Below are 17,035 nucleotides of genomic sequence, written 5' to 3'. Positions count from 1 at the left end.
TCCTCCTCTCAACCACCAGATTTTCTGAACTGCCCAGATGGGAGTTATAAAGATAACTCCTACTGAAATTCACACCCTCCTCCCAACAGTTTCTATCCCCTCTCTGTTCTCTTCTCCTCACCCTCTTTGTGTGTCGCCCTCCGCCATACACCAACCCATCTTTCCCTTTCCATGCTCCTCACCCTTTTCAATCCCCCTTCCTCCCAGTGCCCTTCCCATCCCACTGCCTCCAGAAATTGTGCCTGTGGGCAGTCTAGTCTCTGTACGCACCACTAAATAGCACTCTTCTCTTCCCCCACCTTTATCCTGCTGTCCCTTCCCCTTCCCAACCCCATCAAGATTGCTGCTTTCCTTCTACATGACACTTTCATTCTGGGCTAAGCTTTTGGAGATAGCAGTTGTGTGTGCATGAGGTATGCTTGTGTGAATGAATGTGCGTCTATTTTCTTTCCTGAAGAAGGCTTTGGCCTAAAGCTGATGGGTAATTGTCTCCATTGTGCTTATCTGCAACTTTACACGTCATCTTTTTACGGTGATAGCAATCTACACTGAATAGGCAGGACATCATAACCACCTACCTAATAGCCAGTACGTGCATATTTGGCCTAGATGAGAGCGGTGATCCATCATGGTATGGAAGCAGTGAGGCCATGGTAGGTCGCTGGAGAGAGTTGGCGACACACACACACACACACACACACACACACACACACACACACACACACACACACACACACATATATCTAATTCCTGGAAATTCTGGGGAGGAGGCAGTGAGTTCTGATGCCACGTTTGAATCCCAGAGATGTTATATTGGGTTCAGATTTGATGAGTGTGGGGACCATCACGTCAAGTGAAACTCATCACTGTGTTCCTTGAACCACTCCATCACACTCCCGGCCTTTTGATGTGGCACTTTATGTTGTTGCTTGTTGAAAACGACCGCTGCCGTTGCCAAACAAGATTGTCATGAAAGGGTGTATGTGGTCTAAAACCAGTGTACAGTACTCCTTGGCCATCGCAGTGCCTTGTGCGAGTTCCCCTGGACCCATGGATGCCCACTTGAATGAATGTCCCGCCAGAGCAAAATGGAACCACCACCAGCTTGTCTCCGTCCCACAGTACAGGTGTCATGGAATTGTTTCACTGGGAGAAGACGGGTTCGTGCTCTCCCATTGGCTTGGTGAAGATGGTATTGGAATTCATCAGGCCATGCAGTGCTTTGCCACTGTCCATTTCAGTCGTAGTTGTCGATGTTGTGGTGTTAACATCGGCACATGCATGGGTCGTTGGCTGCGGAGGCATATAGCTAGGAGGGTTCGGTGCAGTGTGTTCACACGCACTTGTACTACGCACAGCATTAAAGTCTGATGTTAGTTCGCCACCTATCCTGTTTTACTAGTCTGCTCAGCCTACAGAGTCGGACATTTGTAATAAGTGGCGGCCACCCAACCCAACATCATCTGGACGTGGTTTCACCTTGGTTTAGTCATTGGTTAAAGACACTTAAGACAGCACTCCTCGAACACTTGACAAGTTGTTCATTTCCAAAATGCTCATACTGAGCCTATGGGCAATCACCACCTCCCCACTCTTACACAAGAACAGCACACTGACTGATACTACATGAAAAGTGCATGTGTCTGACTAGCAGTTATTTCTTGCCAGGTGACACTGCTATTGCCTGGATGGGTTTATATCGATAGTAGGTCGGTGGTCATAATGTTCTGGCTGATCAGTGTAAATTTTTCTTATGTGGTTGATATTCCAACCTAGAGTTTCCATTGTTTAATTTTTTCTACTTTTAATGTAAAGCTTGCGTACTGATTAACTAGGTAAAATTATAGAAATTCGGTTATATTAATATGTACAGACAGCAGTTTTTCCCATACACCATCCATGAGTGGAACCATAATAGCATCGGGCTGACACAGATAAAGTGACTCGGGCGAGAAATGAATCGCAAGTGTGCTTTGGAAAACTCATTTCCTGGAATCAGAAATGATGAAATTACACATTCAATTTTTCAAGTTACTTTATATTTTTAAGTTGTAAGACGTGTGTAGGTTAACAATAAATATCATGGCAACTGATGACTGTGTTTTCTTGCAAGCTCAAACACTGCAAGCTCAGCTGGTAGGCTATCAGCAGTCGCAGCAGCAGCAGCAGCGAAACATCAATCCTGCTGTGCAACAGATTTTGCCCAACCAGAGCTATAATACAGGGCGCAACACTTCAAAGCCAGGTAATTACAGAAGATATTTAATTGCACAAGGCTGGCTCTTTGTCTTAATGCTGTTGATGGAGACTAATTTCACTCATTTGCATGCTGAACTTTAGTCTCTTCAGCTGGCATGGAAAAAAATTAAAATTTGAAAAACAGTGTTAGGTTTTTGGATGCAAAGCTGGCAGGTCCAGGAAATATAAAGCTGGAGGAATAAATTTCCATGTATGAGGGTTGTCGGTGCCACTAATGGTTTTTCATTTTGTCTCGTCCTAGAACACACAGAAAACAACATTATCGCCATTATAATTGTGATGGCTGTCTATTTTCATAATGGGGGTCTTGATGAGTTAGATTATACTATCATTTAAGTATAATCAATTCATGTACCATCTGCTCTTACCCTCCTCCACATCCAAAGTAAAAAGACATTTATTGGAATGGTATGTAATTGTAAGTAGTTTGGTAATGGGCCCTTAGCAGCAGCTATTATAACATAGTTTAAGTATATTTTCAAATTATATGGAAAGTTCTGGCAGAGTGTAAATAATGTAGTTGTCTAACTACTAACCAAATAGTATAGATCTGTATTTGTCCAAAAGGTAGCGAACTATTGTCATGGTTATGTGCTGGTTGACGACGAAACACCTCTACTGTTGCTTGAGTTGTTACCGTTACTTCTAAACTACCTATGTTCAAATAAATTTTCAATTTTGGAACTCTTAGGCTTTTAAACTCTCCCATCATAATAAATATGGCAATATTGCTGTAATTTAAGTATTACTATCTTTAAACACTTTCAAAATCAGTGTCACAGGCCCTGGCCATCCTCCTGTTTACCAGTACAAGAAATCCTGCTGAACATAGGTACTTGTCTTTCTAATCAGCTACAAATTGCCCTGGTGACAAAGGTGTAGCTGTTCCATTCACTACCATTGATGTTTCCTCCTCCTCCTCCTCCTCCCCCCCCCCCCCCTCCCCTTCCCTATGCCACCACTCCCCCACCCCCCTCAGTGTTATCAGTTACAACATATTGGCTCACTTCATAAATAAACTATCATATGTAAAAGTCAATAACATGTCATTTTAATGAGGCACATGGATGCATGCCATGTATCAGATTGCGAATCTTTTTTGCTTTACTTTCTTCTGTAACAAAATGATAAAAAGGAAAGTTGCCACTCGCCATGCAGATGGACTCAGCATCTCCACTACATGGGTAGTGGCAACTTTCCTTTTCATAATATTGTTACATTTCATCCTGGATTTTCCATGCTTCATTACTTTCATCTGTTTGGTTTTTAGAACTTTTGTCTGAGTTGAGGAAAGTAATAAATTGTTACACATGGTCAACCACACAAATTACCCAGTGCTTTCATTATAACATCCCTGCTGCTTCTTAATATGCCATCCCTACAAGTTTTGATTAACAATCCCTTGTATTTTATACACAGACATGATATCAGACACTTCAGTTATCAACAAAATATCAGGAAGAAAAGTTTCGTTCCAGTTCCATTGCTATTGAGATAATGCTTAATGACAATTAGAGTAAAGAAATGAAGTGTTAGGTTTAAGTTTAGAGATGTGCAGCAGAGTACTGAGAACACAATAGTACTGAAAACTTTTTTTCCACACTTCAAACATTTTTCCTTTCCCACTCTTCATATGGTTTCCCACTTTTTACTTTTCTTCTTCCATTTAATCACATTTGACTGCTGCATTTGTTGCAACACAGATACTTGCACTACCTTCTTTACAGTCATTACATGTGATAAACTGCATGTAGCTTTGCAGAACAGGCAACAAAGGGAGCAAACGTGGCATGGGAAAAATATATAATTGTGTATTTACCTACTCCTGTTGCTCCATCCAAACATAAGAGTATATCACAGTTATTTCAATTGAAGGATAGAAATGTTATTTCTTAATCTCTTAGTTGGAAAAAAAAACTCTTTGCCATAATGGTGAATGGATGTAGTAAAGGGCATTTGCTATTCCATAAGTGTGTTATGTTTACTCGGTAGTGTAGCACACTTATTAAATGAAATGAATAATGTCCTGGGTATGAAGGAATCAAACTGCAATATATGTAACAGTTGTTTTGGAAGTGTCTTCACATTAAGCAATCTTCCACAACAAAGCAGACAAGGGTATAAAGCTTTCATGATAAAAATTTATAAAATAAGACAGTTACAAAACTTCAGAAATTACAGTATCACTAATACTGCAAAAAGTGTGCTATACAGATAAATTCACATACTGGTAACAGCTTTGCAAGATCAAATATTGCACTAATTTCTATTCTTAGACAACAAAGAATTTTCCATTTTCCAATTTAATCTTTTACTTTTAATATGTTGGGTCAGTATGAAAGTTTCATTTTTATTCGTGTTATGTCAGATCACACAATTACAGTATTTTCAGCAAGATGCTCCACAGTCTAGTTTCTAGAAGAATTGTCAACTTTCTCTTCGTATACCATCAAAATGCATTCTAATGCTGCTTTTCATGTGTATTTTCTTTGGAAGGCAACATTTTCATGATCTGTCATGCATATCCACCTTTTACTGTTCCTTTGTCTTCATTAGGTTCCATAAGCAAAATTCCTATTTTGTTCAATCTTTAACTTAATGGCAAATGATGGTACTATCTCATCAATAAATAAATTAGTGCTAATACTGTTAAAATATTGCATAAAATGTTTGAAAAATGTTGCATTTGAAGTGACCAACAGAATGTTTAACGCTACAGTAACACATTTCCTAAAAGCTTCAAAGTAGTATCTTCCTAATTTATTCTGCTAGGTATTAATGGAAGAAAAAGAATATCCATTTTGCTTCAGAAGAGCCTTCGCTGCACTTCAAAATATTGACTATTCCATCCTTTATATTACCACCAGCCAGAATAGTTATCTTGAAACAAAATTGTTGATAGATATCTACCAAAATATCTTTTAAATAATTGAAGGAGTAAACAGAATCAGTTACTAAGTAATAGTGCTCAGCACTCACCAGGTTTATAATATTGATCAAATTATTTTTAAGATTTTGGTGTGTGTGTGTGTGTGTGTGTGTGTGTGTGTGTGTGTGTGTGTGTTTAAATAGAGAACCTTATTTTTTTGTATTCAGTTACTACAGGAAAGAGACAGGTTTTCATCTTAACGTTATTTATTCACTTGTTTTCCTTTTAAATGGTACTTTAAACAGAAATGTGTAGAGATTACTAAACTGTGTGTAGATATGAATGGATTTTTTCCTAATATAAATGTAAGTTCTGTTGTTGAACTACAGAGGTCTATATCAGTAGAGCTTCAAAATACCTCATAAAATCTTTCATTTCATTGTAATCCAAAGATGGTATCATTACCTGGTGAAGTTTATTGTATCTGTGGGAGTTGGTCTGAGGATAGATTTTGCCAGTGACATTCCTATATGCCAAGGGAACATCTTTTGTAATAGTTCTGACAGTTATTCTGTTTGCTTCTGTAGTTTTTCCATTCATTTTTTGTTTCTCTGTAACTGACATCCTTCATTTGTGATATGAACATTACCTTTTAAATGATGTGTTAGGCACAGTTGCAGAGTCACGGTTGGGCGGAGGACTGCAGCGACCATCTCAGCAACAGCCGCAACAACAAGTTCAGCAGCTCGTAACACGGAACAGTGCAATTCCTCAGCAGAACAGGTCAACTTCCCCAACCAGTAACCAGTTGGCTCGCTGGTTTTCTCCAGAGTTGCTGGCCCAAGCACGTGCAGGCCAGTTGCCTAATATGCCCCCTGTGCCATCAACTCCAAATGTCTTGAGCCTTGAGGAACTGGAACGGCTGCAGCAGTCTGCAGCTGCAGCTGCCGTACACAACTAGTACCTGTCTTCTCGTTGCTGTCATTTACTTCATTATGTCCCAGGCTGGTGCAGTCTGTCATACAGAATCTCTTCCAAAGAGTAAACAGTTCTGTAGATATTGGTTAGACATCATCACAATGTGAGGAAAACTTCGGTGCTGGAAAGTTTAGTAGTTTGACGTGTGGGGGAGGGGGGATGCGTGTGCTTGTGCACATTTTTGTGTAGATAGAAATGTGCTGTGTGTAGTGGTGATGCGGTCTTATTTCCTTTATACATGTGACCACAAATGTGTAAAAAGTCTGGTGATTAAGCATTATACTACTTATTTTGTAAATTTTCTTAGAGTTTATATTATGAAAGTTACTTACGTAAACTGTTATCCCTTGCAGTGGAAGTAACCCAAGAAGAAGACTGAATTTTCGTAAATGTGAATGCTACTGTTGAAGAGTGTGCTACAGAACTCTTCACTCTGTTCAGACCGATGTTAACACAGTGATTAGTCTTATGAGAGTTTAACTTTTATTGTAAGCAACTTGAATAGGACTTAAAAAATTTTAAATTTTTTGTGTTGAGCAGGTGTATGAAAATTACTCTGAAGCTGATGGTAGCTGTTGAATTCTTACATAAGTGAGCACAGTTTCTTGCAAATCAGTTGAGAGAGTAAAGTGCAGGAGTTGCATTAAATATTCTGTAAATTTCAGACGTCACATAAAGGTTTGAGAGGCCTATTATGTTTCCTGTCCATTAATTTGATTTTACTGAATATGTTCTACTTTAGCATGTGTAGCAGTATTTCATTATCATAGTTAAACATTCAAAGTTAATTATGGCAGGCACAGGCGTGCAGTTTTAACTGATACACAGAAACTGTAATTGAATGAAACTGCATGCAGTTTAAAAAGTTATTATAGTAAGTTGATGTGATGTTGGATTAATCTTGTAGTAATTTGTCAAGGAGAACAGCAGAATACTTTTGGGTATGAAAGTGGAACAAGTTGTATCAATACCGTTCTCTAGTGTAATGACATTCTGCACGACTGAATATTGTCCGTATTTGATGCTACTTCATTGTTGCTCTTCAATGTTGTTGAAATTCTTTGAAGTAATCGAGGTGATTATGAACTGACATTCCTTAAAAAGTTTTAAAATGTTGTTGTTTATCTTGATTTATAAACTTTCATTTTTCTTTGTATTTTGAATGCGTGTGTACATTAAACAAAACTGCCATAACTTGTTCTTTCGCTCAGTGCTGCCTGAGGAAATATTTTTATGATTGCAGTAAACAACATACATGTTTCCAGTTGACAGAAAACAAACTGTTCCATTATGGTTTTCTTCAGGGACAAAATATAAGACTGTTTTAAAGCTTTGTGTGATGTTTTGTGCGAAGTAATTTTGTAGCACTTGTTTGGCCATGTGTTCAGTGAACTGTGTGTGTATGTATTTTGAATGAAAGTACAAATGTGTGATAAATATATTTTCGAATACTGTACATTGTTGTGGAAATAAGAGATCTGTTTCTTGGGTGATTGACCATGACTGATACATTATAGGAAGAAAATTGTGTAGCTATATTCTGCTTTTTTCTGTAAATTGCTTCAAATAAAATAGAGTAAAAGTATTAGAAGAACGACATTTTGATGATGTATTATAGTGACGGAGAGAGCAGCTGTATAATGTACATAAATGTGTATATAAATATTTATGAAAATGGCACAGATGTTGGGCCAGAGCACACCAAATTCAGTGTATATTGTAGAAATCTTACTAATGTTAATACTCGTGAGTGCGAACAGTAACACTGCGGTGATTGTAGTTGGTGCTGATAGTCCAGAGGAAAAATACAGAAGACTGTAGTATAGAATTTCATCATTATTGATGATTTTCAGTTATCAGCATTGATTACATTGAAACAGTTGAAAAATTGTAATAAGTTTGTGCCAGGCATTGTTCCCAGTGTTTTCTTGATTTTCTTTTGAAATGTCATTGTCATTGTAAAGTGGTAGAAAACTGATGTACATAAAGTTTTGAGAAGAAAGAAATGTGTTATTTATACCTTATTAACAGACCCTGTATGACTTACATAAATTAAGCTCTCATTTCAAGTTACGTGCTGTCATCCGAAAAACTAAACATTCATAATTTATTGTTCTTAAAAAAATGTAGTGATTCAGTGCACCTAAGTGAGGAACTCAAGTTCCCTGATTCATAGGCACAGATTTAATTCTTGTAAAACTGTGTAGAATTCAAGTGATTATCGCTGTTTTGTTGTAAGGGCAGTTTTATCCCTGCAAGCAAAGATATCAGTAGCATTATTTTTATTAATAGTATCATTAACTTTTCTTCATCCATTGCCAAATTATGGTCCATATCTTCTGGAATCAGCAAATTATTATCTCATTTACCATCTGCTACGAAGTTTAGTTTGATGTTTGGCTGTGATCCAAGGCAGATTTCTCTGGCTAACGTTCAGTCTTCCACTTCTGGAGACATTAGAATTTTTGGACCTACAGGTTCTAAGAAAACTTCACTTGAACTTCAGGAAAGCCCACTCTGATACATTCACAAAAATTCCAGTAGCCATCCCAAGCAACAGTGATAAAAACATTAATGAACCAGGTCAAAAGAACCTGTGTATCACAGTACTGTGAGAATAAGCATGATCAGTTAAGAAATTTTGACGGCCATGGTTCAAAAGCTGAACATTTCTAGTCATATTTTTCATTATGCCTGTCTGTGACTGCTTCCTCTGTGGTAAGTAGGAGTCTTTTGTTCCACCAAAAACTCGGTAATATGTCAGTGCAATTCTGCACAATTATCTACAGGGTGGCCAGAAGCAGTCTGGAAGGAAAAAAATCTTTTAGGGATGTTGCAGGGTAGGTCATGCTGAGAAATAATTAAGAAAAAAAATTGATACACTGCACTGTTTGAGTTAATTAGCATTGTAGTTAGCCAATTGGGCAGTTGTGTATACAAACTAAAATTGCCCGCTAGATGTGATTAATATTAGTTCTCGTAGCATAGAAGACATTGCAAGAGACTGCTCAGCCTTTGGGTTGGGTTCGATCCGTACTAACATCTCATGTCAAATTTTTTTTTTATTGCTCTCTTGATAGATTTTAGGAAACAAAATGAAGAACACAATTGGTGACATGTGTCTGATGAGCTACTTGAACTTGCATGCATGCACAATGGTGTGATTGGGTGACTGAAGAAACTAGGTGATGGAAATTTCATGAAACGACATTGGCGCAACAAAAATCCTTTGTTTTAATGATTTCCACACGTGACTCACATATCATATCCATGACAGCCAAACGAACTGCCTGTCTTCAGACTTTTTCAATATCCTCTGTCAATCCTATCTTGTAGGGATCCCATACTGCACAACAGTACTCTAGCAAAGGATGAATTAAGTGTAGTATAGGTATAGTAGACCTGTTGCATATTATAAGGATTCTGCCAAAAAAAGTCTGTGATTTGCCTTCCCCACAATATTCTCTCTGTTTGTAGTTGTAATTCCTATAGTTAAACTGACAGCCTTTAGATCTGTGTGATTTATCATGGAACTGAAATTTAGTATTTCTTTTAATACTCATATGGGTAACCTCAGTTTCCTTTATTTAGAATCAGTTGCCATTTTTCATAACATACGCATCTTGTCTGTCATTTTGTAATTGGGTTTTGATCATCAGATGACTTTACTATACAGTAAATTACAGCATCACCTGCAAACGATAAAAACAAGAACACTGTGCATAATGTGTCCTAAATTGTGTATGTAGATTAGTAACAGCAGAGTGCCTATGGCACTTCTGTGGGGAATGTCTGGTATCACTTCAGTTTTACTCAACGTTCCATCAGTTACTACGAACAGTGACCTTTCTGAGAGGAAATAACAAATGCAGTCGCACAACTGAGACACTACTCTATAGGCAAGCAATGTGATTTTAAGTATCTTGTGAGGAACAATGTCAAAAGCCTTCTTAAAAAATGTACAGGTGACCTCAGCAGTTTGGTCCCTTAGGAATTCACACACATTTGAAATCTAAAAAATATGGAGTCAATTTGACATCCCCCGTTAATAACACTCATTACTGTGTGAGAATAAAGAGCTAGTTGTGTTTCACAAGAACAATATTTTCTGAACCTGTGTTGGACACATGTCAATATATCGTGTCCTTAGAGATAACTCCATGTTCGAACACAGTATATATTCCAAAATCCTACTGTTAATCAACATTAGCAATATGGGCATCTAATTAAACAATTACTCTTACTTCCTTTCTTTGGTATCAGTGTTGTGCAACGTTCCAGTCTTTAGGTACAAATCTGTAGTCGAGCAAGAAGTTGTATATGATACATCAGTATGGAGCTACAGTACCACTGTACACTGAAAGGAAACTAATTAGTATACAATCTGAACCGGAAGGCTTGCCTTTATCAAGTGATTTAAACTGCTTCACTATGCCAAGGATATCTACTTTAGCAATTTTTATTGGCATCTGTTACTGATTAGAATTTTGGATTATTTACTTAGTTTTCTTTGGTGAACGAATTCCAGAAAAGTGTTTAGTAACTGTGCCATATTGGCACTGTCTTTAGTGACATCACCCTATCATGCAGTGAATGTACTGATTGTGTCTTGCTACTGGTGTACTTCACATACGAGACTATAGGTTTTCTGCCAGATTTCGAGACAATTTTGTTGCAGAAACTAAACTACTAAAAGCGTATCTCACTGAAGTCCATGCCAAGCTTTGGCTTCAGTAAACCATCGCCAATCATGGAGATTTTGCATTCTTTTAACTTTGGCAATCTTTCTTTCTTTAGTTTTCTCCTTTTCTGATAATGTTCTGACCTGCCTAGTGTACCATGCGGTAGGCTATCTATACTTTGTTTTTTAATTGCTTGGTATAAATTTCTCATTTGCTGCCAATACTGTTACTTTGAATTTAAGCCACATCTGTTCTAAACTAACTTTGGAACATTTGAAGACACTCTTAGGCAGGCAGCAAGTGAATTTTTGTCTGGTTTTTTAAATAAATATTTTGCATTTGTTAATGATGGATTTGGATATTATGGTGTTGAGTCATGCTACAATGACATTTTGGTCATTAACACTTTCGCTGCGGCTGACACTTATAAGTGTCACAACAAGCCACGAGCCAGTGTGGCTGACGCTGATAAGCGTCCACGCTCACTGTCGGATTACTGTCTAGTTGAAGCATCAAAGCGTGTAAACTTTTGTTTTGTGTGGTCAGTTATTGAATGTATATTTTTCGTAATGGCGGTTAATGAACCAACACCTAGACCTTCCAATGTGAAAAGGAGCAGGAAAAGTGTTAAACTGACAGAGGAAAAGTTACTTAGTTTACTAGACGACAGTGATTTTCTGTCTAGTGAGGACGAGTCATACCACAGAGATTGTCATTTAGAGGCTGCAGAAGAATTGCAGTGTGATGATAGTGTAGTAGCACAGCTTTCGAATCTGTTTCGTGACACTTCCGAATCTGACGATACGGATCACGACGATTGTGTGGAAATCGACGACGAAAAAGTAACGCATCTAAGGTGTCATCATTAAGTCAGTATAGAATGTGACCCTACAGATCTTACAAGGTCTTGACGTCGGCCTGTAGCTCAGGTGTGCTTAGGAGCATCGGTTCCGAGTGGTACCTGCCGTTTCAAAGTGTTACTGGCCCGCATTCGCACGTTGCCAGGCCGCACTGGAGAGTTGCATGCCTGCACCGATGCTGCGGCGAAAGTGTTAATTATTGCATCCATCATAGTGCTCACTACTTGCTCAGGATTATTTGTTGCCAAGAGGTCAAATATGTTTTTACAACCATTTGCACTTCGAGAGGGTTCCTGAACTAACTGTTCAAAATAATATTTGGATAAAGCATTTAGAGTGATTTGGGACTACGTTTGATGCCTACCACCAAGTTTAAACATGTATTTTAGCCAGCTTATCAGGGGTTGATTTAAATTCCCACCAGCTATAATTGTATGAATGGGGTACCTATTTGAAATGAGTCTAAAGTTTTCTTTGACCTGTTCAGCAATTTATAATCTGAATCAGGGGATCAGTAAAGGGAACCAATTAGTAATTTATTTCCATTGTCAAGTATAATTTCTACCCATACTAAATCGTAGGAAGTATCTATTTTAATTTCACTAAAAGATAAACTGATTTGTACTGCAACAATCCTTTCTGAACATCATTATGTCCTTTGTAAAAGTTTCAGCTTTCCATGCTTATAACAATTTGAGCTTCAGTACTTTCTATTAGCATTTGCAACTCCGGATATTTATGTACACAGTTTCAACAGCTTACAATACTGATTGTTGGTATGTCTATCCTCATCCTGTGTTTGTCCTGTACCCTTTGAGACTGAACCCCAGACCCTCTACCCAGTTCACTCTCAACACACACCCCACTATTCGTGTATCTGCTTCCTATATGTAGTACACCCCTGACCTATTACATGGAACCTGAAACTTCGTGAACATACTGTGCAAGATGAGGAATCTGGGCCTTACAGTGTCTGAGAAGCATCTGAGCCTCTAATTCAGACCCTCCGCTTGGCCATTCCGCTATCGGTCCTGTCAATGGTGCTATGGATGAGAGTACTGCCTTCATCTCACAAGCAAGACTGGCAGTCTTTACCAATTAAGACAGTCAAAACTATAGTGAATCTCTTCCACTTCAAAGTGACTCGCATCATTATTTCCGAAATGAGCTACCAACTGCAGTTGCCTACACCCTGTGCCCTTCGTGGCATCCGGAAGCACCTGTTGCACATCAGGAATTATACAACCCTTTATGCACACTGGTGTTCCTCCTCTCATGGCAGCCATATTCCTAAGGTGCTTTATTATACACATGGCCCTGGAGCTCCCAACTACCAGTAATCCCACTCTCTGGGAATGCTCAGATCTTGCAGACCAAGAGGCTTCCTTTGAAATACGGCGAGTGACTGCATCTGGCTGAGGATTTTTATTAGCCACAGATAATGCCTGAAACCTTTTTGTTAGACAGACCACAGAGGCCTTTCGATCAGCCACCTGGAACATCTTAACGCTGCCTGCCACGCCTTGAAATGATCTCCCACTGCCACAGGTGATGGTCACCCCAATGTAGGCAGCTATAGAAGCAGCCACAGTTGTGGACTGATAAGAGGACATGGGGGATGGGTGGATATCCCTCGGATTCCCACTTCTGCCCTGCCGTAGTGATGCTATTGGCAACAGCCTCGAGCTTCATGGCCGAATGCAGCATCACCCAGAGCTGTGAGTGGAAGGTTACCAACTCAGCTCGCATATGAATGCAACCCTATCCATACCAAAGATAGTGGAACTATGCACTAGACAGTTACAGTAGCTTGTGAAAACTCTTAAGGCTTTCTAAATAAAACACATTATTAACATTGTACAGCTTTATTCTTCATGTCTATGTATTTATTTCTCAACATAGTTACACAGGCCACGACCACATTTCTCCAACAAGTGGTCAGTTTGTTGATACTGTCACTGTAGGCTGTTTGACTTTGTTGATGAAGCCAGAGCTTCATTTCTGATTGCATTGCTTCATCAATATCAAAGTGAAGTTCTTTTAAGTTTCGGACTAATTTGGGACTGTATGGACAATGATTGACGACAGTGAACCCAAGGCGTCAGATTTTGCAGATGACACAGCGCTTGTGTATGTCTGGCATTGTCATGCTGTAGAAGTCGGTGCTTCATGTGTGGAGGAACCTTTTAAATTTGAAACTAAGATTGCAGAAGACTGTTTTTCACACACTGACATAAGTTACACTACTCGCCACCATGTTACAATTCATAGCCTTCTGATGGCAGAGGGCTCCAAATATGTAGGTGTGAAGAATAAAGTTGTAGACTGTCAATAAAGTTTGTTTTATTTTAAAAGCAAAGAGCTTCCATGTAAAAAAATTTGGAGATTTTACTTTTCAGCATCTTCTCATATTAGACAGCACCTGATATTGCAAACCAACCATTGAGTGGACATGCAGAAACAGTTCAGCTTGCTGTCTGTGTCTTACAGCCTCTGATGATGTCTTGTAGTTTTGTTTCGAACAATTTAGCTAGTGCCAACTTAAATATTAATTCAGTTTGTTAGGATCATTTGTAATTATGACAAAAATCTATATACCATAAACGATGAAATGCTTTGAGGACCTACCAATGGACAACTCAGGTTTTACCTTCAACACAAAAGCTGCTAGTGCACAGACTTGGCCCAGTTTCTTAGATTTGTCTTTCAGAAAACTGTCAATGAAAACCCTGCAAGTTACAAAATTCTCATTTGTTTGATCAGGCCTCATAAATTATTTTGTATACCCCACTTCTGCAAAAGGCTATGAATTTGAAAAATACATACAAGATATCATTGATCTCTGAATCAGTTTGTATCATGTAATGTGAATAGCTAAGTAAGGCAAATTTGTACTAGATTCATCCTTGTTATCTGTGGTTGGAAAGTTTGTTTAGGTCTGGCAGCTATGGCTGAACTGCTTAATGGATCTCGCAGAACGCAATTGTAGACTTTCTTTATTATTTTTTTATTTTTTTTATTAGAACATCTGGTGTGATACTCACAGTGCACTCAAAAATTATATTGAGAAATCAGTTCTTAATGCTCTTTGTTTTAGACAAAACGCTGCTTTGGCTCATAGATTTTTCCACTAGCCTTAGGTGGTATGGTTACTAACAGTCATGAAGTAGCTGTGGCATACATTTTGTCATTTCTCCATGCACTTCCTTGTACATTATGACTACCACTAAGCAGAGGTAGCCTTTAATGCCAGTGTTCAAGGGTTCTGCTACTGTGTTGTGACATCATAAACACACAATACTTATAACAACCATGGAAATTCTTGGATGGAATAATATGTAAAATAAAGGAAAGGTAACCACTCACCTATAGCTGACTGATGTGTGGCACACACAAATTTATTTACACCAGCTTTCAAGCAAGAGCTTTAGAAGTGCACACATTCACGCACTTAACAACACAGAGAACAAACACACGTGCCTGTGGCCACAGTGAGTCTAGCTGTGGCCATGGGCATGTGCTTTTGGGTGTCTATGTGCTTCTACTAGAGAATGAGCAAGAGCATGAAAGCTTAGTATGAATAGTTTTCTGTTACCTGTTTCTATGTGTCACACATAAGACAGCTATTTCCTTTAGTTTGCACAATATTTACAGAAATTGGTAAAATTGCCTTCCGTCTTCTTTGCTATCCTTTAAAGTCTCCAGTATGTATTTTAATACAGTAGTGAGAATTTGTGAGGTGCATGGTTACAGCACATTAAAGCAGTGTATAAAAACTGACAAAACGCAGATCATGTATTTTCTAGGTATGCTGGGTTGAGTCTGCTGAGAGAGACAGTTACAAACTTGTCATGCACCAAGAGATTGAATGTGTGAGTACCATGATGAAGCACTTCATGGGGGCCCGAATAAGGTAGGTGAAGGGCCACATGTATTGTGTCATCATGAAGCACGACATATTTGCAGTCCATAAGCTCTTTAGAGATGAAGATTTTTGGCGTAGAGAGAGGGGAGGGGGGAGAGGTACGCTGAGTCAAGAGCTGGGTCTTCTCATTCAGTCAACAAGAGAGGGCAGAGAAGTTTTCACAGAGGGAAGTTTGTGCAAAACAAAATTGCCTGGGAGGGATGATGTCTCACTACACAGCAGCTCGACAAGGGAGGCATCCAGGTCATGTTTATGAGCTGTGCCCACCTAGAATAAACCAGGGGAGGGTGTCACATTAGGGCCTACTTGAAGTTATGGTGCCACCTGTCAACGAGCCCACTACTTTGTCTATGATATGCAGTTGTTATGTAGCAAGCGATGCTGCACAACTTGTGAAGTTCAAGAAATAAAAATGATTCAAACAATATGTCCAGGTCCTTGCTGATGGACGAGGGGCATCAGAAATGAGTGAACTAAGTAGACCCTAGACCATTTGCAACAGTTTTTGCTGTAATGTCTGGAAGGGGGTCACCTCCACTCACCGTGTCACATGGTCGATGACTGACAGGTTAGAAAGGTAGCCAGCTAAGAGAGGCAGGATGCCTACAAGGTAGATGAGTATATTCTGTAATCGACCCTTCGATAAAGTGGTCAAAAGGGGGCTGGGTGCATCATGAGGTTTTGCTTTGTTGGCAGGGAACACGTGCTTTTGTCCACAACTTACAGTATTTCTTGATGTTCAGCCAATTTCTTGGTGATAAGGTGTGTGGTCATGCTTAAGCATGTGCAAGGAGGATGTGTAAGGTTGTGATATTGCTCAAAGATTAAGCGGCAGAAAGGTTGAGTGACGAGAACATATCCAATTCTGTGATGTGTAACACAGTCGCTCCCGGTATGAGCCTGGGTTCAGTGCAAAGGTTCATCATGGGATCGTTCAGTAGATCTTGAAGATGCTGCTCATTATGTTGTCCCTGTGCAAATTCTTCATAATCAATGTGTGCAAAAATAGTGCCAAGGCATGAGTGAGTGGTAGTTAGCTACAACATTGTCAGTACCTTTTCCATCCTGGGCGTCAGTTGTGTATTGTGCAATGTACTCCAAATGTCTGTATCATCTACTACACTCGCCTTTGGGGCATTGGGATAGTGTGTAGGGGCAGTGTTCCTGAGAGAGATCCTTCGATGCCTCACAAAAATAGTGCACAGCTTCATAGATTGCTAAGAGTTCTTTGGCAAAAGTGGACCATTTGCATTGCAGTTGTGTAAGCTTGTGGGAAAAGAAGTGCAGGGGCTGTTGGGACACACTGCAATAAAGTGCCAATGGCCATGTCACTAACATCTGCAGTAATTGAGAGTTGCTCAATGGGGATGGGACGCGCCAAGGTGACAGTCTGCACAAGGGAATCCTTTGATGTGTTCGAAGGTTCGCTGAATATCCAGAATCTGCATAAATTTGCATTGAC

The 17,035-nt window shown here is 39.1% G+C and overlaps 1 protein-coding gene across 8 annotated transcripts in view; it reads left to right on the top strand.

The window, feature by feature from the left end:
* Window positions 1-8,100, top strand: part of LOC124544759 (eukaryotic translation initiation factor 4E transporter) — a 282,347-nt gene extending 274,247 nt beyond the window's left edge. For 5 of the 8 annotated variants that reach the window (XM_047123432.1, XM_047123429.1, XM_047123431.1 and 2 more), the window contains 2 exons: window positions 2,114-2,245; window positions 5,797-8,100. In XM_047123432.1, coding sequence (XP_046979388.1) covers window positions 2,114-2,245; window positions 5,797-6,089 — 425 coding nt within the window. In that variant the 3' untranslated portion in view covers window positions 6,090-8,100. The remainder of the gene's footprint in view (window positions 1-2,113; window positions 2,246-5,796) is intronic. The other 3 variants (XM_047123434.1, XM_047123433.1, XM_047123428.1) reach the window with 3 other exon arrangements.
* The last annotated feature ends 8,935 nt before the right edge of the window (window positions 8,101-17,035 follow it).

This window comes from Schistocerca americana, chromosome 8 (assembly GCF_021461395.2).
Source record: "Schistocerca americana isolate TAMUIC-IGC-003095 chromosome 8, iqSchAmer2.1, whole genome shotgun sequence".
In the NCBI taxonomy this organism is placed as follows: Eukaryota; Metazoa; Arthropoda; class Insecta; order Orthoptera; family Acrididae; genus Schistocerca; species Schistocerca americana.
Note: the sequence above shows the minus strand (reverse complement) of the source record. Positions and strands in the feature narration are given on the sequence as shown.